General features: G+C 42.0%; 1 protein-coding gene across 1 annotated transcript in view; it reads left to right on the top strand.

The window, feature by feature from the left end:
* Nucleotides 1–26,951, top strand: part of Dnhd1 (dynein heavy chain domain 1) — a 74,435-nt gene that overhangs the window by 2,993 nt on the left and 44,491 nt on the right. Inside the window, 16 exon segments of the mRNA XM_059269286.1 lie at nt 1,614–1,781; nt 2,824–3,027; nt 3,112–3,222; nt 5,441–5,597; nt 11,645–11,899; nt 12,004–12,141; nt 12,273–12,324; nt 15,804–16,066; nt 16,154–16,397; nt 22,067–22,224; nt 23,164–23,283; nt 23,370–23,646; nt 25,234–25,361; nt 25,448–25,646; nt 26,028–26,122; nt 26,697–26,904. Coding sequence (XP_059125269.1) covers nt 1,614–1,781; nt 2,824–3,027; nt 3,112–3,222; nt 5,441–5,597; nt 11,645–11,899; nt 12,004–12,141; nt 12,273–12,324; nt 15,804–16,066; nt 16,154–16,397; nt 22,067–22,224; nt 23,164–23,283; nt 23,370–23,646; nt 25,234–25,361; nt 25,448–25,646; nt 26,028–26,122; nt 26,697–26,904 — 2,777 coding nt within the window.

Raw genomic sequence — 26,951 nt, 5'->3', positions numbered from 1 at the left:
TGAGGTCTAGCTAATATAATTTATTTTACTGTTCTCCAGAACTGTCCTCCTAGGCCCTGATTCATTTAATGGCTATTTTTAGATACTTGGATGTATCTAGATGCTGGGGATGGAAGAAATTAATCAGACAGATTCAGTTCTTTGGAGTCTTACAGTTTGGTGAGGGATACATTAGGACAAGTAAGATATAACGAATTGTAGTAGGTAATATAATACAAAAGGCTACTGGCTGTTGTCTGTGTACTCTCTTGCTGAGATGGGGTTGGGAAAGACACACAGGGAGATACAGCAGGAGTAGAGGATTTGGGTAGAGATTAGATTAGTAAAGTGGGTTAGGAGGTGAAAATTTGTCAGTAAGGCAGCAGTTGGTAGTATGAAACACTGCCCAGGTTTTGTGATGAGGAAGCCAGATGATAGTGCACTTGGGACTGAATGGGAGACAAGTGGAAATACCATTTACTATTCATCAAGATTGGCTTGAAAGAGATAAAGACACTAGGACCAGAGTTTGAAGTAATTCTGGCACCTGGACGGGACTCTTGCTAAAGTAGAGGGATGCTTATAGCTCTTAAGACACAGTATCTGAGAAGTAGGTACTCCATCAGTATTTGTAGACTAAAGGAATCAACAGGTTATGGTAAGAAGAGGAAATTTAATAGAGAATAGCAAGGGATCTAGCAAACACATGAGAAAGTAACCTTACAGAAAATAAAGGGCACACTGTCCTTCAAGTTGGGGAGACAGAATGACAAGGCAAATGAAACCAAGGGAGTTAATTCAGAGTCAAGAAGCTCAGATTATGCAGGAAAAGAAGGAAGAATGTGATGAGACTGAGGCTAGGCAGGGTTGAGCATACGGTTAGGTACAGTAGGTTGAGGGGCTGGGAACAGTAGTTGTTTGTATACGACATCAAAATGGAATGAGCCCAGAATTTAGACTGGACAGTATGGATCTGTTCAGGAGGCAATATTTCTGGTCTTGTGATTATGCAACGTCACTACTAAGGAAATATGCTTTTATTTTTTTGTCATGCTAGGGATCAATCCTGAGTCCTCATGCACTAGGCAATTGCTATACCACTGAGCCGAATTTTTAGTCCTATTTGTACTTTTTATTTTGAGATAGTGTTTTACTAAGTTGCCTATACTGGCCTTGAACTCACTATAGCCAGGCAGGCCTTGAACTTGATATCCTCTTTTGATCACAGATAGAACAGTTAAGATGATTTGGTCCAATATCAAAGCCTATTGCTGATAAGAATTCTAGGACAGAGGATTTACAGGGTAATGAGCTGGGAAAACAGTGTCTTCCTAGAATTGTATACAATATTATGTAACACTGATTACAGTAATCACAGCCAGTGTAGTAGAACCATTTATCAGAAAAAGAGTTTTTCATGCCCTGGCTGTAGTTGACTATAGTTGACCAACATGCATGATGGACTGCATTTGCTCACTATGTGACATCTTTGAGTATAAATTAGACAGTGCCATCTGTGTCCCCTTGTCCACTTGATCTAACTCCTGCTTTCCATGGCCAGTGGTAGCAGAACCCACTTCTAGGCACTGACCTTTTTGCTCTGCTTTTCCTCCCTGGTTTATTTGGTCATGCAGGTCTCTGCTTGCCTCTGAAGCTCCTGAGGAGAAGGCCTTCAGGAAGAAAAGTTCTAAGACTTCCCTCCTGAGAAGTCAGGTGAAATCCCTTCTGAGGACAGACTGGAACCAGAAGAAGATCCACTTCCTCTATCTCAATGTGGCTCCTGATCGGTACTTTAACTAAGAGCCACCCACCCACTTCTGCCCGAGTTACCTGCCATTCTTTTGCTCCATGCTCATCCCCCTCTTTGGCTTCACAGTTTCCAGCCTTCTGACCCTCTCAGCCTCCTCCTCTGCACTCTCCAGCTCCTTTTCCTCTACTTGGCTTTTACAACCTCTTGTCTGAATTGTACCTTTCTCACTTTTGCTCTTTATTCTTTTTTTTGAAAGGAGGAAAGCATTTATTTATAGCCTCAGAAACACATTTAATGCTGACCTTATTTAACTATAGTGCAAGAATCATGGGTTGAAAACTCAATGTTAGGGAAACGTCGGTCTTCCAAAAGCATCCTGTTTTTCAAACTAAAATCTTCTTCTTTCCCTGGACTTCCACGTCTTTGTCTTTTTTTTTTTTTAAACCTGTGAGCCTATAAAAATAATCCTGGTTCCACACCAGTTGCATCCATTCACTTTCTCCTATTAGATCCATTTTTTCCCCTTCTGTTCTTAAATGGAACTCAGGAACTCACAAATGCTAGGTGAATGCTCTACCACTGAGCCACACCCCAGCCCTAAGTTCCTCTTTCTGTCCTTCCCTCACTCACATCCTTCATAGGCTATGATAGCCACTATTAAAATACCTCACCCTCACCATACACAGATTTCAACATCTCCAAAATGTCAGTGTATCTTAAAAATTGAAGTATCACAGTGGAAGGATTTTTAATCTTAGCTTTTCATAAAATAATACTTTAGCTTACACATGACGATGTCCTAAATTTTATGAGATGTTCTGTACCTGAAGATAAGAACTTGGAACAGGCTAATAGGCTAGATGCCCTTTCCTTTCTTTTCATCTATCTTTGGCTTAAATTTCTTCTTAATATTTATTCAATCATTCTAGTTTGAATACGATTCTGCTGTCTTTCCCCCTTTTCTACTTTTTTTTCTGCCTCCCTAACTCCTTTTTCTCTCCCCCATCCTTCTATGGTCTCCCCAGGAGAGATGCACAAGTTGTTCAGTTCTCACTAATCAGAGGTGGGTTTTGTTGTTGTTTAATTAAAAACAGGCCTTACAACCTGATAGTGGTGCCACCAAGCAAGGTGAATCCCGAACACTACATCTTTTCCCCCTTTGGGGTCCTGCATGTACATCCTGTGGAGGGCAGCGAGGCAATGACACTGGGTACTTGGCATCGCAACTCTACTGTCTGGCACGAACTCCAGCGCATTCCATTCTTTAAGAACTGCCTCTTGCGAAAGGCTTTGACCTGGTAGGCAATGACAGGGTGGGGCTTGGGTGGAGATATGGATGAGAGAAATATGAGAGCTTATTGTCACTCACCTCTAACCTGTAGTTGGAAGAAGAATGTGAGGTTTTACGGGCTGCATCGAATCCAGACTTTACTCAAGAGTCATCTGCTCTTGGCTGTTCCTCACTTTGGAGCTGGGATGCTCCATATTAGCAGGTGAAGTATTACAAACACAACTGCCGTGGATTTTTAAATTTTATATACTGGCTATGGTGGGGCATGCTTGTAGTCCCACCTCTCAGAGGCTGAGTCACGAGGACCAAGAGTTTGAGGTTGATGTGTGCTGTATAACAGACCCTACTGATTTTTTGTTGTTGTTGTTTTGGGGTTTGGATTTGATTGACACATATATGTGTATGTTACAGTGCTAGGAACTGAATACTAGGCAAGTGCTCTACCATTGAGCTACATCTCTAACCTTCAACATTTTGTGTCAATAACCACAAAAATTATTTGGACAAAAGACAATACCATGTCCATTTATAAAATTTTAAGATACAAGAAAAGCACAAAGAAAAAACTCTCTAATATTATCATTCATAAATAACCATTAAGAGTATTATATTTTATTTTTCTAGTCATTTCTTCTATCATGTACAAAATATGATCATATGTTACACATTGTTATATAACCAGTATTCTGAATATATATCTCCATATAATTACATGTTCTTCTATACCAACTTATCCGAAGTACAACACAACTAAGTACCAAACCCGTGGCTCAAACTTGGGCATTTGAACCCAAAAATTCTTTAATCCTGTCCATTTTTCTCTCCAGCACACCCACATTTTTTGAAAGTTAGATATTCCTGTTTTTATTGCCTCCTTGCCTTTCCTTCATGGTGCTTCCTGTATAGTCTAGGAAAGGAGTTGCAAACTCAAATGCTCAGGGATCATAATTAAAGATACTGAAAGAATACAATGATTAAGTGCAAGACATTAGAGATCATGGTGCCGCACCCTGAAGATTGCATCTGAAAAAGACAGTGATTCCTCAGTTTAACTAACTGACATTTTGGAGTATAGGTCCACTATGATCAGCTGACCTCGTGTTTTAGGATTTCCTGGAAATCTACATTTCATGGTCAAATTTAAGTTTAAAAACTTAAATGTAGCATTTTAGTTATTCGTATATGTGCATGTGTGGACTGTGTGTGTGTGTGTGTGTGTGTGTGTGTGTGTGTGTAGGTCAGAGAACAACTTGAAGGAGTCAGTTCCACCATATGGGACCCTGAGATTGAAGTTAGGTCATCAGGCTTGGTAGCAAATGCCTTTTTCTGCTGAACCATCATGCCAATTCTACCAAGATTTAAAATTTTAGCTGTTGGGCTCAAATTGTAATTAAAACACTCTGAGGGTCAACTCTTAGCAGTGCACAGTGGAAACTTTTAGTCTGAATTTGATACAATGGTTATCAGTTTGCAACCTCTACTTTAGGCTGTTACTGTCCTCTAGACTTCCTTAGTCATCATAATGTCTTTTTTTTTTTTTTTAAAAAAAAAAAAGCTGTTTTGTTTTTCTGGTTGTTTTAAAAGACAGGGTCTCATATACCGCAGGCTTGCCTCTAACTTGCTACATAGGCCAAGGCTAGCTTTGAACTTCTGATCTTCTTGCCTCAACTGCCCAATAGCTAGGATTACAGGTGTGTGCTCTCATGCCTGGTGATGGTGTAAATCATAAGGGTTTGGAGGATTTATAGGTCTGAATCTAGATCCTAGCTAGGAGACTAGCAAGGAGTCTACTCTTTGAGCCTCAAGTCAATGGTCTGCAAACTCCTGTAAAGATTTCAGCTACAGAGTGCAAATAATGAGAAGTAAATGAGATTATGGATAAAAAGTACTATATATCCAATGCCCTTTTGCAGGTACAGAATAGATAGCATATATTCATCATCTTAATCATCCTGTCTACTTATTGGGGGGTTGTTCATATTTTTCAAGGAATCTTAAGAGCTATGGATGAAGTTGTGGGGAAGCAGGGAGGGTAGAGAACAGGAGCAGCTTCCTCAGTGGCAGTCAACTCTAGAGATGCTGTGGTTTAATCACCTTGGATCCTAAAATATGCCTGTCAACCTTGACTTTTTAGGACCTTAATTTTCTTTATTCCCAGGATGAAGTCTCTTGTCTTTTTACATCTTAGGATTTATCTGAGCCTCTCTTGGAAGAAAGGTTACTAGGTATAAGCAACTGTGCATTCTATGAGGCTTTTCCAAATAATTTCCCAACTGGCAACTGTCATTGGTCACTGGGAATATTACAGTCTTTGTAAACATTCGCTCAGTCTGGGTTGAACTGAGTTGGGAAGAGTTCAAAGGTGTTGAGAGAGGGATGGCTGGAATACCAGCTCTAACTAGCTTATTTCTTGATTCTAGGCTTCTTCAGGAGTTTCAGTCTGTGTCTTGGCTACCCAAGGAGCCAGATAAGTGCTATGAGCTTCAGGACCTGCAGAAGACAATAGCCAAAGAGAACCACAAGGCTCTGCGAATGTTCTGTCGCTTTCTGAATCTCTGTACATCCATTCTTCAACTGGTAAGAGGCTCTGCTTTATTGTGAGCCTTTTCTCCAATCAGAGCTGTCCAGAGTTTCAGCCTTCTCTTGGTTATTTCTGGGACCCCTGTGTGACTTGGATCCTGCTGTTGGATTAGACACATTTTTCTGCTCAGTGACAATAGTTTCTATTCTAGAATAGACAGATCAAGACCAACTGAGCAAAGGCTGGCACTCTAATGTCCCCTGAGGGTTGTTCCTAGCCTAGGGCCAGGGAGGAAAAGGAAGGTAATGATGTCTGTTTTGTCAGGTGTTTGTGCTAACACGAAGGAATTGGGGCATTAAGAAAATTAAGAACTAGAATCCTAACCTTTCATGCATCTGGGCTTATCTTTGAACCTGTGGCAGGCCTCCATGGCTAGTCGAAGCATTCAGTGATGGAATTTATCCTAATTATGACTACTTTGTATCTGAGTCCACATCCCCATCTAGTGCTCTGGGATGTCTTGTCAGGTTCTTTCTTGCCTCTTGTCTGTTATCTGTTACTATGCTTTTGTTTGGTGTTTAAACTAGGTGCCATCGTGGCGATAACAGGAGATGGAACCTTTGGTAGGTGATAGGACCGTGAGGGCTCTGTCTCTGCCACCTCTCCTTTGCTCTCTACCTTCCCTCTTAACATAGTTCTCCTCTTATCTGAAGGATGTGGAAAGAAGCCTTTTCTCGGCCTCCACAACTGAGAAAATAAATTTCTGTTCTTTATAAATTATCTAGTTCCAAGTAATCTGTTAAAGCAACACAATTAGATTAAGACCACCCCTTGTGATTGCCATCTGAAGTAGAAGACAGTCTTGTGGGCTGTGGCTTTAATCAGAGCGACCCAAGGCTGTTTCCAGATAGTGTCAGAGTTAAGTATGGGATATACACTTGGAGTTTGCTGAAGAAGTGTTTCGTGCATGTGAGAAAACTTCTACATGTCTAGATTTGGAAGTGCTGTGTTCACTGGTATGTTTAAGAATGATGTTTTCCTACTCTCACAGGGTTAGATATACATTGTAAATGTAAATTCTATATCAATTGTATGACAACAAGTTTGTAGCTTACCTTTTCATGTTTTAATTGTGTCTTTTGGTAAACAAATGATTTTAACTTTTTAAAAAATTTTTTACATGTATAGGAGTTTTTCCTCATATGTGTATCTGTGCACAATATGTGTGCTTGGTGCCCACAGAGGCCCGAAGTGGACATAGGATTCCCTGGAACTGGAGTTACAGTTGGTTGTGAACCATCATCTAGGTGCTGAGAATTGAATCTTGGTTCTCTGGAAGAGCAGTCAGTCATCTTTTGATTGCTGAGCCTTCTCTCCAGCCCCTGATTTTAATTTTCTTAAAGTTTTCTCAGTGCTATCAAGTGTAGCAAGCTTTTTCTTTTTGGTCACCAACCAGCTCCCAAATCATGACGTGGAAACTTCTTATTAGTTATGAATGCTTGACCTTAGCTTAGGCCCATTTCTTGCTAGCTCTTATAACCTGTTTCTCTTCATCTACATTTTGCCTTGGGGCTTTTCACCTTTCTTTCTTTCTTTCTTTCTTTCTTTCTTTCTTTCTTTCTTTCTTTCTTTCTTTCTTTCTTTCTTTCTTTCTTTCTTTCTTTCTTTCTGTCTGTACATCTTACTTTCCTACTGTCTCCATGACTGCCTAATGACTACCTGGCTTCTGGCCCGGGGAGTGTCCCTCTCTCCCTCCCTTGTTCTCTTTATTCCTTCTCTTTTTTTCTCTCAAGTCTAGATTCCTCCTCTATTTATTCTCCCTGCCTGCCAGTCCCACCTATCCCTCTCCTGCCTAGCTATTGGCTGTTCAGCTTTTTATTAGACCAATCAGATGCCTTAGGCAGGCAAGGTGAAACAAATGCAACATATCTTTTCATAATGCAAATATGAACAAATGCAGTATAAACAAACGTAACACATCTTTGCCTAGTTAAAGTAATATTCCACAACAATCAAGTCTTTTGAGTCCTTGTTTAAAATATCTGCACTTATTTCAAGTCACACAGATAGTCTCTTATGTTTTTCTACAGTCGTTTTATTACTTCATCTTTAGATTTAGGTTTATAGTCTGTTTCAATTTTTTTTCTTTTTTTTTCACACTAGGTTCAATTTTTTTATATGTGAGGTAAGAGTCAAAATTAATTTTCCTTTGAATTAATTAAGACTCTTTTTCAGCCAGGCAGTGGTGGCACATGCTTTTAATCCCAGCACTTGGGAGGCAGAGTCAGGCAGATCTCTGTGAGTTCAAGGCTAGCCTGGTCTACAAAGTAAGTTCCAGGACAGCAAGGGCTACACAGAAAGACCCTGTCTCAAAAAATCAAAAAACAAAACAAAACAACAACAAACCCCAAAAACCCTCTTTTCTTCATTTAATATTATTTATCTCTCTTTTCTTCCTTCCTTTCTTTCTTCCTTTCTTTCTTTCTTTCTTTCTTTCTTTCTTTTTCTTTCTTTCTTTTTGGCGTATTTGTGTAGGGGTATGTGTGGTGGTATTGTGTTCCCCAAAATATTGTGTACCCTAATAAACTTATCTGGGGTCAGAGAACAGAAAAGCCACTAGATACTTAGGATAGGCAGTGGTAGCACACGCCTTTAATCCTAGCATTCCAGAGGCAGAAATCCATGTGTTCAAGGATACAGCCAAGCATGGTGACTCATCACGCCTTTAATCCCAGAAAGCGAGCCTTTAATCCCAGGGAGTGATGGTAGAAAGCAGAAAGGTATATAAGGCGTGAGGACCAGAAACTAGAAGCATTTGGCTGGTTAAGCTTTTAGCTGGTGAAGCTTCAGGCTTTCGAGCAGCAGTTCAGCTGAGAGCCATTGGGATGAGGACACAGAAGTCTCCGGGATGAGGACACAGAAGTCTCCAGTCTGAGGAAACAAGACCAGCTGAGAAATTAACAGGTGAGGTTAGCTGTGGCTTGTTCTGTCTCTCTGATCTTCCAGTGTTCACCCCAATACTTGGCTCAGGTTTGATTTTATTAATAAGATCTGTTAAGATTCATGCTACAGGTATGTATTTGTTTGTATGTTTATATGGATGTGTGTGTAGGCCAAAGGTAGATGTCAGGTGTGGTCCTCAATCACACTCTACCTTATCGGTTTTTGAGACATGGTCTCTTACTGAACCTGACACTTATCAGTGGTCTAGATTTGCTTACCAGTGAGCTCCAGGGATCCACCTTTTCCCAGCCCCTGAATGAGAGTTACATTCCAACTTCTTTCCTTTTTTTGAGGCAGGGTTTCTCTGTGTAGCCCTGGTTGTCCTGGAACTCACTCTGTAGACCATACTGGCCTAGTGCTAGGATTAAAGGAATGTGCCATCACCTCCTGGCTTACATTCCAACTGCTCAACTTGGGTGCTGAGATCTGAACTCAACTCCTGATGCTTGTGAGGCAGTCACTTTACTGACCCATCTCCCTAGTCCTTAATACCATTTTTTTCTGTAAGAGTCTGTCTCTAAAATCTGTACCATTCATTAGCCTATCGATATTTTTTCAGGGTCACACTGACTTCATTATTACAGCTTTCTGAAGAGGCTTTATATCTGGTGTTGCAAATCCTACACCTTTTCTGATCTTAAAGAATGCCCTGGCTGTTTTACTTCTTTGAATTTCCATATCAGGTTTGAATTAGCTAGCTATTTTCTACAAAATAATTTACTTACTATACTTGTTTTTTTGTTTTGTTTTGTTTTGTTTTGGTTTTTTTTTTTTTTTTTTAAAGATAGGGTCTATGTAGTGCTGGCTGTTCAGGAATCCAATATGTAGACCAGGCTGGCCCCAAACACCCAAAGATCCACCTGCCTCTGCCTCCCAAGTGCTGAAATTAATAGTGTGCACCACTCTGCCCAGCCTTGCACTTTTATTACTGCTGTCTTAACAGTTTCCTAACCATGAACATGGATCTCTTCATGTTTTGCATTTGTTACTTTCTATTACCCAAGATTCTGTGAGTTAGATGTCTTGAACACATTTTATCAGATTTTCCACTAGGCCATTGTTTTCTAATTATTGCTCCAATGACATTCACTGTGGGTAAAAGATATCGTTGTAAAGGAGTGAAAAAGGAATCTTTTAGAATATGAGGCAGGATTTTTATTGTTTTGAGATAGGCAAGGATTTCTTTTCCTTTTTTCTTCCTGGTTCTGAGGATTGAACCCTGAGACTTACGTATTCTAAGATAAGTATTCCAAAGAAAACTAAACATCATTTAAGAAACAAAAATACAAGCTTTAGACACATAGAGCCATTTTCTCTGCTGTTTCATGGAACAGAATGAAACATTTCCTTGCTGGCAGTTACCTTCAAGAGGCAAGGGTGGGAGATGTGAACTCAGTAATCCTCACAGCTGGTCACTGAGCTGTTCAAACCAAGCTTTTAATTGGTGCTGAATAAATGCATTCCATTTATAAATGCATTAAAATACAGCATCATGAAGAGCTAACATAGTTTTGAAATGTTCAAGAAAAAATGTTAATTGTGGGTTTCTTGTAGCTTTCCCTTACCCATTTGCTAAAGGTTTTTATTAGGAGTGGATGTTGACTAATGTTTAAGAGTTGTAAAACAATTATAACTTCCAAGTTATTGTGCCTAGTGCTGATATTTTAAAACCGTATACTGATTATATTTTCTAATCATAATTATTATTGTCATTTGTATAGTTTTATGGTGATTAGCAACCAAGGGGACACTTCAATAGAAGGCATTATATTCTTTTTTTTTTTTTCTTCCCCACGACAGGTTTTTTCTGTATAGTTTTAATGCCTGTCCTGGATCTCACTCTGTAGACCAGGCTGGCCTCAAACTCACAGAGATCTGCCTGGCTCTGCCTCCTGAGTTCTGGGATTAAAGGCGTGTGCCATCACTGCCTGGCCAGGCATTATATTCTTTCTCTAAATATTTACAATAGAGTGTGAAATGTCGTGCATATCAGATATTTACATTATGATTTATAACAGCACCAAAATTACAATTATGAAGTAGTAATGAAAATAATTTTATGGTTGGGGGTCACCACAACATGAGGAACTGTATTAAAGGATCACAGCATAAGGAAGGATTAGAACCACTATACTAGACTGAGGGCTATGAAGTGGGAAACACTAAGCCTTGAGGGTATTGCTAAAGCATGGAAAATGACACTTTCCTAATATTGAGGACTTGTTTTCTTAGGGCTCAACTGAGTTGCAGAACACTGAAATGAGTTCATAGAGAGCAGAAATACAATGCACAGACACCAGTCAGCTCTAATCACAAGCTCAGTGGAGCTTGGCAAGGAACAGGAGAGCATCAAGGACCATTGGGTCCATCTGGCCAAGCATAGCTTTCCTATATCTCTCTTAGATTCCTCAACTGGACAAATGCAGAAACTTGAAAACTCGCAGCCTTTGCCAGTTTAGAATCTTCCTATATCCAAGAAGAACCCATAAAGAGACTCTCCGCACCAACTTCTCAGTTGGAAGTCTGTGTCAGTGCCCATAAATATCTTGTAATAGAATGCATTTTCTCAACAGGCTATCATCCCAGGCCTAATGGTTAGAGTCCAAATCCTGCAATCATTGCTGGCTTTAATCATGCAGTCTTTGTCTACTCTTTGCCCTGTGACACTCCCTGTGTCCCTATACTAACTTTTTCTAATTGAGTTCCATCATGGGGTTTGTTTATTCATTTATTTGTTTGTTTTGAGGCATAGTCTCATCATAACTCAGGTTGACCTTTAGCTCCTGATGTTCTTGCCTACATATTTTAAATGTTGGGATTTCAGGTATGTGCTACCAAGGTCAGCTGCCTTATTCTGAGACCTTCCCATGTAGACCCGGCCTATCACATGAGCCCTCTGAATTAAAGTCCTCTGTTTTGTGTCTTCTCAAGTCATTTAAAAGTGTATGGAGCAGTCTCTACTAAAAAGGAGCCTTCCACATGCAAATCTAGGTTCTAGGTTCTAGACTCCAAGACCTCCTTGCTTGCAGGGACCAGTGGGTAGCTGTTTTACTTCCCTATCCTTCTGTTTCCAATGAGTTTCACCTTTCTACCCTGAAAGGTTCACGAAGACACATACCAAATGCAACAGGGCCTGCAGGAGAGAGTGCAAAACTGGAACAGGATCAGGAAAGGCCAGGGCTCCATATACCTTCAGAGGGTGCTGTGCAGGCATCTGGAGAAGAAACTGAAGCTGGCAGAAACATGGTTGCTGAAGCTGGGAAAGTTTGCCCGCCTGATCGACTACATGATTTGTCAGAACCTTGTTTCCATCTTAGAAGATGAAATAACTTCCTTTGTAGCCAACACTATGCAAGTGAGGTGGTGGCTAGGGTGGGAAGTCAGTCAAGGACCAGACTACTGGGGGGAGGGGTGCACTTTCATCTAGCCCTGTAACCTCTGCTGATCCTTCTTTTACAGGCCCCAAGACAAAACCCTTTTCTCTTATCACACCTGGTTTTTGATGACAATGGCCAGTTGTCTCCTAAGCCTTGTGTTGAAACTATAATCCAGACTCTTAATAAAGGCCTGCAGTCTATCAAGACCTCTGCCCTAAAGGTTTCTAGATTGGGCAGGGGGTGGGCTCTGGAAATTCCTGGTCCTATCCTCTATAGAATCTGAAGTTCTCAGCCTACTTAGAATCTCATTGTTTCTCTATTTTGGTTCCTTTTCTGCCTCCTAACATGAAGGTACTGCAGTCTACAGACCTGAGGACCTCCAAAGATCCCCTGTATTCTGAAGGTACTTAAAGGGACAGAGACAGGAGATGGGAAGTCTGAATGGAGGGGAGGGGCACATGTAGAGTGCAAAGGACATGGAAGTGGACCAGAGGCTCAGCACAGGTCAGGCCTTGGATGTAATGGGGCAGCTCTAACCTGGGTACTGTACATGTCTGTTGAGAGGTGGGAGAGTCTAGAGGGAGTTGTGCTCACTAATTCATGTGCCTATGTACATGTGCTTGCTTATTCATGTGCTTATGTAATTGTGTGTGGTGGTGGGTGTGTATGTGGATACATTGTCTGCCCCCTGGTTCACCCCAAATTCCAGGTTTTTCTCTAATGTCACATTTGCATTTTATTTGCTGTTGAATTTGATTGTTTAACTAATGTGTGCTTGTCTGACAAGTTCTGCTTGCTCAACATCTGCTTTAGGTTATGTGGCTGTGTTATTTCTGATAGGACAATTCATTAAGATATTGAGATATTGGGCTGGAGAGATGGCTTACAGGTTAAGAGCACTGACTGCTCTTCCAGAGGTCCTGAGTTCAATTCCCAGCAACCACATGGTGGCTCACAACCATCTGTAATGAGATCTGGTACCCTCTTCTGGCCTGCAGTCATACATGCTGTATACATAATAAATAAATAAACCTTAAAAAAAGATATTGAGATATTAATCCTCGACTTTTAAAAAAGTAACTTATTTAATGATTTATTATTTATTCTTATTTTATGTTCATTGGTGTTTTACCTACATGTATGAGGGTGTCAGATCTCCTGGAGCTGGAGTTACAAACAGTTGTGAGCTGCCATGTGGGTGCTGGGAATTGAACTTGGGTCCTCTGGAAGAGCAGCCAGTGCTCTTAACCACTGAGCCATCTCTCCAGCTCTAATCCTCAACCTTGTTAACCATCATAAAGGAAATACATCTTGACATTCACTTTCTCCAAGGTACTAATGTTATCATGAAAAAAATCATTAAAAGCATTAGATGCCTTTTACTTTCCCTACCCAACTGGTATGTCTTCATGAAGATGAATGAAAAAAAAATGGAAGTTAATTTTAGGGGATCATTCATAAGAAGGAAAGGGTTCTGGAAAAGGAGCCTATATTTTATATAGATAAATACATATAAATCATACTCATTGACCACATATTTTCAAAAAATAAGTTTAGATTAAGTGACAAAAAGTTTTAGTGTTTTACATACTCATAAATGCTGGTACCTTGATGAAGCTGGAGTTTTTTCCAGTCCTGTCTAGCCCCATGGACCCTACAACCACTTATAAAATAATATTAATAAAATTAATATATAAATAATATATTAATTAAACTGTTCAGCCATTAGCTCAGGCCTACCACTGACTAGCTCTTACACTCAGCCCATTTTTGTTAATCTATATGTCACCACGTGTTCTGTGGCTTTACCTGTATGCCATTACATGCTGCTCCCTGGATGGCAGGCTGGTGTCTAATGACTCAGCCTTTTCCACCCAGTATTCCCTTCTCTCCTTGTCCCACCTACCTTTCTTCCTTCCTGGCTATTGGCCAATCAGCATTTTATTTATCAATCAATCATAGCATCATATATTCACAGCATACAGGACATCCCACAGCACCTTGAGGCTATGAGTGGCTTGGCCCACTCACTGGTACTTTGGGACTTTTGCCTTTTCCCTAGTTGTTAAAATATTACACATAGGTGAGTCCCTAATTGCTTTGTCATTTTCCTATGAGGATTTGGAGTGATTTCAAAATGGTTTTTACAACCATCATCTCAGAATCCCTTCTGGCATTAACATTGTTATTGTTTCTATGTGGAACAGGTATAAGGCATTGTAAGCAAGGGCCAAAGCAGGGAAAGATTAGAGGATTATTGTAGCAATGTTCCCAAGGGTTGCTGTCTGGACCAGGAGTTTCCAGGTCCTTAGCATCTTATTGAAGGAACTGAAAAAGCACACATAAATAGTAAGGCAGTGAGGAGTTTTACTTGAAGAGACCATGTAGGACACATTGCAAGGGAGCAGTGGGCTGCTTGGGCTAGAGTGCAGTCTGAGAAGAAGACGAGAAGTATTGCTAAGTGGTATAGTTTAATCAACAGACTTATGTTGCTATGTGTAACTTTTCCCATGATGCCTCTGACTTTAATCTTAAGCATGCCCAATTATGCAAGGGCATAAATGGTAAATAGGGGATTTACCCTAAAAATTCACTCACAACACATTACTGTGCCTGAATCCAAAACTGGTTCATGCTGGATTGGCCCCCTGCCTCTGGTTCCTGATATATTCTGCAACCTGTTTGAATGGAAATTAACCACAAAATGGGAGTTACCAAGAGGCTGCTGAAAGGAATAACTTATTCCATTGTTTGAAATGGAATCTACACTTCAACTACAACTCAGGGAAGGATGAGAGTTCAGGTTGTTAGCAATGGAGAGTGTGTGTAGTTTAAGCCAAGCAGAGTCCAGACTTCTAATCTATCCTTTTGCTTGCCTACCTTTGTAACAGCAGTGAAAGACAATGGTGACTTGGCTAGGGTGAAGTTGGTTAAGTGATGGTAGATGTGGGGAGAATTAGTTGGATTTTGGATATAGTTTGATGTAGACCTCATGTATCAGTGTGGTGGTTTGACTGAGAATGGTTCCTATAGGCTCATATGCTTGAATACTTGCTCCTCTGTTGATAGAACTGTTTGGTAAGGAATGGGAGATGTGGCCTTGTTGAAGAAAGTATATCATAGGGGCAGGCTTTGAGGCTTCAAAAATCTCCCATACTTCCCAGTGTGCTCTCTGCCTCCTGCTTGTAGTTTTGAGATGTGAACTCTCAGCTGTTCCTGTTGGCATGCCTTTTTACCAAAAATACTGACTCTGGCAATTAATCAGTTCCTAAAATGTTATGGGGAGAAGCCAGGTCCAAGGATAATCTCTTAAAGTGGATATTAAGAACTGGCATATTCAATCATGCATCTATTCCTCCTCTTCTCCTGTTCTGTAGAGGCTAGGATGCTCCTAAGTGTACTTCCCAGTCCCCTTGCAGCTAGACCGCATATGTGATATAGGGCCCACCAATTCAATCCATCTGAGCTTTCAATTCAGAATTAAACTGGAGAAAAGGCAGGATGGATATATATATATATATCTCCACTCTGCAGATATTGGTGATGTGGTAATGATACCCCAACTTGCCAGTCAGCCAGACTCTAGACATTCAGCCTACAGTATTTTTGCTTTTCAGATCTCCTAATTACTCTGAAACCACTTAGTAAGTTGTAATAATTTTCCTTCCTGCTTACACTAGACAAATTCTATTCTCAGCATGTGAGTTCTGGCTGACCCACTCCTCCCATGGATTTGCAGTACTGTGGTAATTAATGTTGATGATGTATGTATAGATTTACTCATAAGCAAGGAATAGCAGCATGGTGTGCATTTAGGATAGAGAGAAGGTTTGCATGGGGCTCTGGAGAGTGCTCATGATATTATATCATGTGTTCCACTAGATGATAAAGACCAGGACTCAAATGCAGAATTCCTGATGCCCAAGTTTCATGGAAAGCCCAGCGATGCTGTTCGCCTCTTCTGTGGCCCGAATGTAGGATTTGTGTGGCCCTGGAAGTCTCATGCAATTACTGATGTCCTGGAGGTCCGTGGGCACCGGCTTCGGGGTCAGTATCTGCCCCCTAATTACAATCATGTACAGAAGGACTTGGACAACAATGCTAGAATCCAACAGGCACTGGCTGTACAACAGGCACTCCTGGAGGTGAGAACAGAAGTTTGAGGGATGGGCTGCTGGCTGCCAGCCTTCATCATAGCTACTGCCTGCCTTACATACTTTATCTGCCTGTAGGACATGCTGCAGGAGGTTCAGGAATTCTGCAATGAACAACAGTGGGTAGAAGGCATCTATGAGTTCCTGACGGCCTGGGACCCTCAGAAATTGGAGGACCTGAGAGGCTCTCCCATTAAGGACTATGTAGTACTAGTAAACCAGCTGAAAGTTTGGCAGAAACGTGTCTCCAATATGCCTGTCCAGTTGCTGACGAAAGGCAAGTTGCTGCTCCTGAGTGGCCACAATGTTCAAGCAGAGTTGGGTGAGTGCTTCTTGTCTTCCCTACATCTTCCTTACATCCATGCACACAGGTTACCTTGGGACTAGAATGTCCTCCAGGGACCTTTGGTTTAGGCCCCTCTTTGGACCTTTGGAGCCTTCCGAAACTCTAGCTCTCAGCCCCTTCTCTTTGCCATCAAAGGTATGGTCACAGAGGTCAGCCTCTGTTTGGATTCATTCATTCCCTGTATTCATTAGGAATCACATTCCTGTTGATGAAAACTTTTCTATTCTTGTTTTTAAAAAAGATCAAACCAAACATGATTAAGAAGCTTAGCCTGTACTTGGTTTTCTTCATAGAGATTCTTGGGAAGCTAGGGTGCACCTTTCTTGAATGGAATAGTGCTAAATTTCTACCACTATTTGCATGTGTGAAAAGTTACTCTTTTCTTGCCTCACTCTGCAGTCCTAACCTCTGTGGACAGTGGCAAAAGAACACACTCCTCCCAGTTAATGAGGGCTCTTTTCATCTAAAGCAGCCACTCTGGTCCAGTAAGGTCTATTCTGAATATTTGGTTAGCTCAGAATTCTTAGCACCACTGATTTTTATGCTCAAGTGTTCTCTGCTCCATTTTGCTTCCACAGCACACTGGCACTGGGAAAGCCCACTGGGTTGGACACTGTCTGCACAGAGTGTAATACCCCCTTGCTTGGTCCTACCCTTCTTGATACTGATGATTCTGGTGCTCCTGTGTCCCAGGCTGGTGTAGCTGGGGCGTGGCCTGTTTTTCCTTTTCTATTTAAATGTATTTTAATTGTGTGTGTGTGTGTGTGTGTGTGTGTACACACACGCACGCGCGTGCATGTGGTACAGGTGCCAGTGGAGGCTAGAAGAGGGCACGGGATCCCCTGGAGCTGGAGTCATACCCAATATGGGTGCTGGGAACCAAACTTCCGTCCTCTACAAGAATAAGTTCCCTTAACCTTTGAGCCATCTCTTCAGCCTTCACCTTTTCTCAGTCAGCACTACCATGACTCTTATTGCTGTGGCAGACCTGTAGGAGTTTAATGAGTTCCTCTTCTTGTCTCTTAGGCTTACTACTTGTCTTAGGCTGACCACTCCCATGTTATTTACCTTAGGACTCCTTACTTCCAACTCAGAAACTGCATCCAGGTCCAGTGGGATCAATGTCCTGATATCTTTGGTATCTCCTGCCATTTGGGACCTGGGGGACTTGTAAATATTGCCTTTGGTTCCTTTCTGCCACATCACAGCACACTACAATTTTTCCTATACAGTGACTGTTCACTATCAGCACAGGGAACCATTTAAGAAGGCCTTTTCCCAAAGTTCCATATAAAAAGTAGGACATAAGAGCACACTACTACCGGCTGCAGGAATTATAAGAACTCAGCTGATTTTGGCAAAGCCACTACTAAAGGGATCAAGGAATTACATCAGAGGAAGCTAAATCTCAGAGAGTATTTGGTGCTATTTGGCTTGTTATATTTAAGCTGTCTTCTGTTATGAATATCATGTGTGCCTTCATAATTTTCCCAATTGATTTTTCCCTAGGAATTGCTAACAGTGTGGACTGATCACTCTTTGGACATATATTTGAGATATTTTGAGAAGAGCCTCAGGAAAGGCTTCATTCCTCCAGGCCCACCTGTTTCCCCCTTTTAGCACTGGAATCAGATATCTCCCTTAGCCACATTCAAGGACTAACAGAAATAATAGTCCAGACCACCACATAACAGTCTCCCGAATTAAGGTAAATTTCACACGGAGACACCACCGAGGTCAGATGGACCTTAAGTGATAGCTTTGCACAATTTATGCTCAGACCCTTCTTTCTTACACAGTCTTACTAACATTTTAGACTCCTGACTTCTTACTTAACCACCTCCAGGAATATAGGCTGAGCATATAAATTCCCTTTTCTTGCTATACTAACTGATCATTAGCTCTCAGTTGACCTCCTCCTTTACCACTCCCTTTTTGGGTTGTAAAAGAAAACCTGATGGTCACTCCCTGAGGAAAATTCTTACCTGCCTTTATGACCCTGTAGGAGTTCAAGCCTGTGACCTGGCTCGAGGAAGAGGATTGCTATTGCTTGGGTTTATAACTGAATACCCTAGAGAACTTGAGGATGGAGAACTGAGAGGGAGAAGGAAGATTTTGACTAGAGAACTTGAGGACAAGGTGGAAGATGAGGAACAGCCAGGTGGGGAAGTACTAGATGGGTAAGAACGAGATGAGAAGAACCTAGATGAGGCAGAATTAAGATGAGAGAATTAAGATAGAACTTAGAGGGGACAGCAGATAAAGGTAGAGAGAAATCAGGTAAGAAAGGAGTTGGGCACGAAAACAGAACTGAAGCTGTGTAGACAGGATTTTATCCCAGAGGAATAAAGTAGATGGAAAAGAGCTTGGTGTGCTTAGATTCTTTTCCCGAAAATAATTCTCGCCATTCATAGCTTCTCTTCTGGGCCCCTGGGAAGAAGATTATTAAGGTTGGTCCTTTAATAACACTATTCTGTTTCCTCTTCAGCCCATCTTATTTTCTTCCTCTTGTTACTGGTTTTTTTTTGTTTTTTTGTTTTTTTTTTGTTTTTTTTTTTTGAGACAGGGTTTCTCTGTGTAGCCCTGGTTGTCCTGAAACTCGTTCTGTGGACCAGGCTGGCCCCAAACTCAGAGATCTGCCTGCCTCTGCTGGCCAGTTCTGGGATTAAAGATGTGAGCCACCACCCAGCCTTCTTATCATTTCTTACTCTACAACCTCTTTTGTCATCTCCCCTTTTCTCCCTCTTCCTTCCTGTGGGAAGAATGGCTCATGCTATCTTGTACTAGCTAAGTGCCTGGACTATGAGCTGGCCTTAGAAAGGCTTATGGTAGGATAGATTAGGAAGCCATTGGTTTCTTTTCTTAGGAAAAATGGAAGTTGTTTTGATTCTCACACAGTCCCAACCATAGTACCTATTGCTAAGACTGAATATTAGACTCACCACACACACACACACACACACACACACACACACACACACACACACACACACACACACCACAGGCCTGCTTTCTTTATGAAGGTAAGAGCCTTGACTCTGGGGACTAGAGAGAGATTGCTTTGTTTGAAAGCACCCTGCCTGCCTCGGCTTCTGGCTTTTGCTCCTCACCAGGTTCCTTACAAGCCACTGAAGGTTCCAGCTTTTGGGCAGGGGTTTGTTCTGGCAAGGCAGGAACAAGATGATGTGATTGGTTTGCTTTCTTTGTGGCCTTGTTTTGGGCAGGTCTTTCCCTGGCTGTGCCCCAGGAGTCTGTTCTCTTTCTAGTTTGTAAAATCCAGATCCACTGGTCTCTTCAGTTCAGAGGTAGTGTCCTATCTCTGTTCCTCACTTGCTTTGTGATGTAAGACCACATGGTTTCAGTTTCTTTGTAACCTAAATATGCTAAAATGTGTCACTCAAGGTTATAGGAAGGAAAACAAAATAAGTTTGGTTTTGGGTTTGGGTTTTTTTTTGTTTGGTTTTGTTTTGTTTAGGGCTTTTTTTGGCTTTATTTTTGAATTACTTGTAGAAATGGCTGACGTAGGCAATGATGTTTTTCATTTCCTCTTGTTTTCTCTGTCTGCTTCAGTCTTCTTGCTGATCATATTTTATCGCCTTATGTGCTAACTCTGCTTCTTTTCTTTCCAAACTCTTTTGAACAGAGAAGGGCATTAAATATACCACACCCAACCCATCACCAAGCCTTTTCCTTTCTTCTCCCTTTTACTGTCTCTCAAATCAGTTTCTCAGTCCATCTCCATCCAGCTCACGGACCCAAGGAGCCCTAATACTTATGACATCACTGCTTCTTCACACCATGGGGTGTCACTGTTGCTCTCCTGCCTAACCCTCCTGGTCCCACAGCAGCACCATTCAGTGGCCTAGCCATCATCACCAAGAGAGATGCTCTGTTCAGCATAGGTGTCCTTCAGAAGTTCCTTCTTGGCAGATTTTATCAGGTTCATCTCTTGGTGCCTAATTATCTGGAATACTCTTTCCAAGTCTCTGAAAGTGCCATATGCAGTGGATCTCAATTGTTTTGCCTCCAAACTCACTATTCTACCTACCACTTGCATAGACACTAATAGGGGGTAGGTGTGTTTACTTTTATATAGCATTATGTAGTATATAAAATAAAACTATAATATTATTTTTGATATATGTGTATATCACAGACTACATGTATACATGTCTAACTCTATATTATGTTTGTAATCTGAGCTATAATAGAGTAAAACAAAGCTCTCTAAGTATGAATCATTATTCTACCATTATATAATGTGGACCAGTAGAGTTTACCTCTCTGAGCCTCTGCTTATTTATAAAATAAGTATAAATAGTAGTACTTACTCAAAGGGAATCTATGAGGATGAAAATGAGTTAATACATGTGAAGTACTTGAAATAATGTCTGGCATATAATAAGTACTCAGTACTGGATTTTGTGGTATTCCATATTTTTATATTGCATCTTGATATCCTATGCCTGTTTTAGCATATCTAAACTTAAGAAGTGTCTTACAGCATTGCAGCATGTCAGAGTTTGTTTTTTTCCCTTTTTAGTAGTATATAAAATAATGATGTCCTTTATAGTTAGTGAGATCCTAAGAGTCAGTGAATTATGTCATATGGATAGTATCCCTGCCTTCTTTTTTAAAACTACACTTGGGGCTGAAGAGATGTCTCAGTGGTTAAGAGTGTGTTATTGCTGTTCCAGAGGATCTGAATTTGGCTCCCTGAATCCGTCCCAGGTATAGCTCCAAGAAATCAAATACATCTGGCTTCCTCTGACACCTGCACTCCCATGTACATACCACTCCCCCTACACATGGAACACACACAATTAAAAGTAATAAAAACTAAAATTACATTTATATACTTATTGTATGTGTGTATTCCCATGTCATGGTGCATGTATGTGCAAGCATGAGTGTGTGAGTGTGTAAGTCAGAAGACATTCAAAAGAGTCAGTTCTCTCCTTCCACCTAACTCAGGTTGTCAGGCTTGTTGACAAGTACCTTTACCCATCTGAGACAGCTCTACAGCCCCCCTATTCCTATTTCCTCAGACAATGAATTTTTTCATATTACCAAGGGCAGATTATCTTCTAACCCTTTATCTACGTGAATTGCTTTTCTTTAATCTGCAAAAGCAAAAGGCAAGCTGGGCTTGGTGGCACATGCTAGTAAGACCCTGCATCCAAACAAAACAAAACAAAACAAAACAAAACAAAACCCAAAAAACAAACAAAAACCCAAAAAGATAAAAGCAAACAAACAAAAACAAAACAGATAAAGGCAGCTTTACCCCTCTTCTTGGTATCTCTTCTGCAAGAAGAAAGACTCTGAAACACAAAGACGGGCTATTCATGAGTGTGTATTCCATGTTCATGTTTGGAGCATTGTACTACTCATACACTCATTTCAATGTCCAACTCTGCAGAGACCTCTTCAGGCCTTCTCAGGGTCCCCTTCCCTTCACTATGCTGGGCTAGGGGCTCCAGGCAACTCAGTGATTTATCATACTGTGAGAACCTCTTGTGATTGTCCCTTTATTCTCATGTGTTCTCTGTTGTCATATTATGAGGAAACTTCCTTTTTGCCCATTTGCTCTTGTATACTAATTCTTATATACTTATTTTTCATGCATCCCCTCTTGTTTCAAGAATCCAAGTTAGACAACTTGAGGAAGGACATTCTTGCACAGGTACAAAGCGAATGCTGGAGTCGTAATCAGCAGCTGATGACAGAGTTGACAGATTTCTTGCGGGTCTTCCAAACCATCAACTCAGACATCCATGCCATTGCACAGTGCTCCCAAAAGGTGAGGTCTCCTCATCCTTTCTTCCTTGTATATCCAGGGTCCTGCCTGCTCAAGGGCTCAGCACACTCTCTTTAGATTTCTGTTGCGCTTTATGGGGTTTGATGATCTTAAACTATGCATGCATATATATATATGCTTATATATGTTATCTGTTCTTGCTGATTCTTGCCCTGTTTGTGTAGTGCTTTGCTTACACATGTCAGGACCAGACCCTGAAGAAACAAGATAGAGTCTTGCTTTAAGACAATGTTCTCAACCTGTGGGGCGAGACCACTTTGAGCATCCAACAACCCTTTCATGGGGGTTGCCTAAGATCATTAGAAAAGGGGGCTGGAGAGATGGGTCAGTGGTTAGGAGCACTGACTGTTCTTCAAGAGGACCCAGGTCCGATTCCTAGCAACCACATGGCAGCTCACACCTATCTATAACTCCAGTTCCAGGGGACCTAACACCCATGGCAAAAGACTGATGTACATAAAATAAAAATAAATAATTTTTTTAAAAAGATCATTAGAAAACACAGATATTTACATTGTGATTCATAACAGTAGCAAAATTACAGTTATGAAGTAGCAATGAAATAAGTTTATGTTTGGGGTCACCACCACATGAAGAACTGTATTTAAGAGTCACGGCATTAAGAAGGCTGAGAACCACTGCTTTAAGAGGTATGGTTCTGTTCCTTGTGACAGCAGGTAATTTAGAGATATGTTGTCCTGTCATCAGGTCTGGGAGATTAAAAACTAGACCACTTTTAAGACCTGAGCCAAAAAGGAATCTGATCCTAGATAACTCTTCTATCTCAAATGGTTTAAATGCTGAAGCTGGCTCTGGAGCCTCCAGATGCCCACTCTGGAAAATGGGATTGCCTCTTGAGGGTGAGTTCAAAGAGGTAGGCAGGTTTTTTTGGGTGCTGGTCTCATGCTGTAATCTCTGCAGTTGAATGAAGCCAATGAGCAATACAGCCAGCTGGAGGAGCGAGTGGAATATGTCCGATCACTCCATGACCTCATCCGCAACCACTGTTTCATTGCTGAGAATGAGACTCTAGACATCTCGGTGAGAGAACCATTCAAGGAATCATTCATCCCTTTTGGTCTCCCTCCTCTATAACCACATCTCACTGTCTTCTGCTTGCCCCACAGCTTCTGGATATATGGGAGGCATTTCAGTTTGAGAGAAGCCAGGCTTCAGAATTCCTGCTTAGTAAGCGACATGCCATTGTGCCCAAGCTGCAGCAGCTGATGGCAGCAGCATTGGCAGAGCTGGAAGGCCTGTTGGCAAAGGCACTGTCTGGTCCCTTCATGGATCCTTCACAAGAACAGAGGAGCACTGAGCACCAGCTTACTGCCTTGGAGCACCAGTTCTTGAACACATACAACAACTTCAATGAACTACGCTATGCTTACACCACCTTCACTGGTACTGATCTTCACCTTCTCCTCTTTCACCCTATGATGAACCCTCCAACTAAATAAGGGTTGGGGCTCCAGGTCTTGTGCCCTCTGTGATCCTAAGCAAGCCTTGGGAATCAATACCTCCACTGGTCTCTTATAAAGAAACATGCAGGACAAAAACCTCATTCGTTGTAGGACTCAGGTATTAGTGGATACAGGAAGTTCACAGTCTGGTAGAGAAAACAAACAGCTGAATGTTTCATTAGATTTTGATGGGGCCCAGGGTAAATGCTGATTAGGGAGAAATGTATACACTCATTAGAAAACTTAGCACTGGTCAGTGTTGTCATATTCCAAGCAGCAGGTCATAGAAAAGAATAGCCAAGATCTTGATGTGGTAAGCACTGCCTCCAGCCAATGTATCAAGAAAAAGGACTGGTGAGGGCCTCACTATCCCACAGGAGCCAACCAGGACAGAGCTACTTGTCTGAGATCAGTCTTCCTCTGCAGGAGTGCAGTAGGCTGCCTCCCTTCTGCTTGTAACTGCATAGGCTCTTTTCTCATACACAGTCACTTAACTCTTGGAAGGGCACAGTGTGAGTTGCTCCTTGGTAAGCTACCAACTGGGCCTTATGGCCAGGTGCAATGAGAAATGCTTTAGAACCATCCTTCATCAGGAATTTCTCTGTCTCTTTTTTTAAGTACTGGGAAGCCTGCAGCCCATATCCTAACATGTCAACCGTAGACTTGACCCTTCTTGTTAGGAGTTTGAATTATTGACAAAAAATCAGGGCAGAGGAGTCAGGCCAAGTGGTGCTAGGCCCAGAGAACTGCATAGCAGTGTGTTCACTTGCTTCTTCTGTCCCAGCTTTTGTGAAAATAATCTAGTCCTTTAGATCTTCTTGATTTAATAATCATCCTCAATTTCTGAGAGTTCATTCACTTACTCATTCATTCAACACTTACTTGGTTAGTGCCTGCCATGTGCTGGACTCAAAGTACATCAATGAACACATGGCGAATCATCTTCTGTAATGGACCCAATATTGCGGCTGGAGAAGAAAGATGATAAATAATAATTATAAAACATTACTAAATTATGTAGCATATTAGAAAATTATAGGTAATGTAGAGAAAACATAGCAGAACAAGAGCGTCAGAACATGCCAATGAGTGGAGCACAATGCTTTATGGGATAGGTACTATTTGAACAAGGACTTGGGGTTGGAGGTGGTGAAGGTGTGAATAGTGGTTCTCTGTGCCAAGAGGTTTCTCATAAAGAATGAACTGGGCAGAAGGGGGTGTGCCTGGGATATCTGAGCTACAGTCAAGTCCACTGTGACTGGAATTGAGTGGGTGAGCTAGAGACTAATAGAAGAGAAGCTCTTTTATTTTGCCACTATTGTATTTGCCCAGGAATCCTCTCTTTGAAATAATTGCTCTTTGCATGGCCCCACTTCCACTGCTGAACTGAGAGATTTACATAGGCACCACACCATCTTTTTCTTTCTTTCTTTCTTTCTTTTTTTTTTTTAACTTTTGTTCATTAAGGGCTCTTCACTGGCCCATTATTCCCTCAATAACCCAAGTCTCAACCAGCCTTATTCCACAGGGGATGAGAGTTCTATGTCCCCACCCGCTACTGGGAGCCGGCCTATTATACAGCAGCAGCGCATCTGGAGGCTCTACCGAATGATCTCTGAAAACTTCAGTGAGTGGAAGTGCATGGCTTTTACCAAGGTACTTCCAAGAGCTCTCACCTGGGGCAGAAGTCTACCAGGTGGAGGTGGGTGGGTCAGTTTGACCGTGAACTCTTCTCTGTGCAGTTCAGCCTTCTTATGGCCTGGGAGAAGACAGAAGCCTGGCTGACAGAGGCTGCGCGGCTCAGCACCACCCTGGGGATGCACAATCCAGTGCTACAACGCTGCATGCGCATGCTAGAGGAGTTTCGAAGCTACCTGCCCTTGCTCACTAAGCTGGGTAGCCTCCAGTTTCAGAACTTTAACTGCCAATCCCTCTTGAGAGGTGTGTTTGGTTAGAAACAGGGGAGAGGGATGGGAAAGACACAGTGTTTAGAGCAATTCCCCTGCTGCTCCTGCTGGAAACCTTGTGTCTCCTTTCTCACATATGCTAAACTCACTTCACCCAGGAGGAACACATTTTTATGCTCCCTCATTACAACACAGGGTCCTCTCAACTGATGGGATTGGACTCAGGCTGGAGTCTCAGATCTGGGGGTTGAGTTGTGTCTGGACCTTGGGTTCTGGGTTCTTGGCTTTGTGTTGTACTCCTGATCTTGCACTGCAATCCAAGCTGGTCTGGGCTCAGGGTAGAAATGAGCTCTAGGATATGAGCTCCATTCAGCCATATGCTAGATGTTATTCTGACTTGCCTGTTCTATTCCAGTGTTAGGGCTGGGCAGTCTCCAAAGCTTGGACCTTCTCACACTGGGCCAGCTGCTCAACTGTCCACTGCTGGAATTTTCAGACCGAATCAATCAGGTGGGGCCCACAAGGAGGAGGGGGCTGGTTGCAGCCACTATTTGTAATAAAGCCAGTCAAGGCCTAGCAGTCCCTTGGACTATGGGGACAGTAGTGGTTGGCATGTAGGTAGAGGGAAGTTGGGACTGATGACCTTCCTGGAGGGTAGGAAGAGTCTCCATCTACAGATGAGGATCTGATAGGCAGTTCCAGACTCTTATCTGACCAAATGCTTCCCTTGGTGGAAGGAAGTGAATGGTAGCCTCAAAGCTGTGGACACATAGACGAACAGATATCTGCCAACATTTACTTTATCCCTAAAGGACATACTGGCTCTAGGGTATTGCCTACTCAGTGGGATCCATCCAGGAGGCTGCTCAGTGGAGGCAGCAGTCCTGGGTCAAGCATTAATAGTTCAATCCTGCTGCAGCCAGCACATCCCTGAAGCCTGATGGTTCTACTCCTCCTTCATATCTGAGACCACCACACGCCAGGCCCTTGAGTTCTGCCTCAGACCCAAACTCAAGTCCTAGTTTCAAGGCTATGTTTCCTGAGCCACTAGCTAGTTCTGCTTTCTGAGACATACCTTTTCCAGGTCTGGCAGTATGATAAAGAACGAATTCATGCCCAAGAGAGCCTACAGCAGATGCAGCAGTACTGGGAGGGGCGCCAGCTGCGCCTGCTCAACTTCATCCTGCATGTGCCCTACAAGCCCCCAACCTCAGAGCGGTCCAAAAGGCAGGCATTCCGAAGCCCCCGGTGGGAGTTAGTGGGCAAGGATAGTGGCACCTTCCTCCTCTCAGGTGAGTCTCAGCCTTTGTGATCCAGCAAATGTCTCCAGCTAAAGGCT

This window comes from Peromyscus eremicus, chromosome 1 (assembly GCF_949786415.1).
Source record: "Peromyscus eremicus chromosome 1, PerEre_H2_v1, whole genome shotgun sequence".
Taxonomy (NCBI): domain Eukaryota; kingdom Metazoa; phylum Chordata; class Mammalia; order Rodentia; family Cricetidae; genus Peromyscus; species Peromyscus eremicus.
Note: the sequence above shows the minus strand (reverse complement) of the source record. Positions and strands in the feature narration are given on the sequence as shown.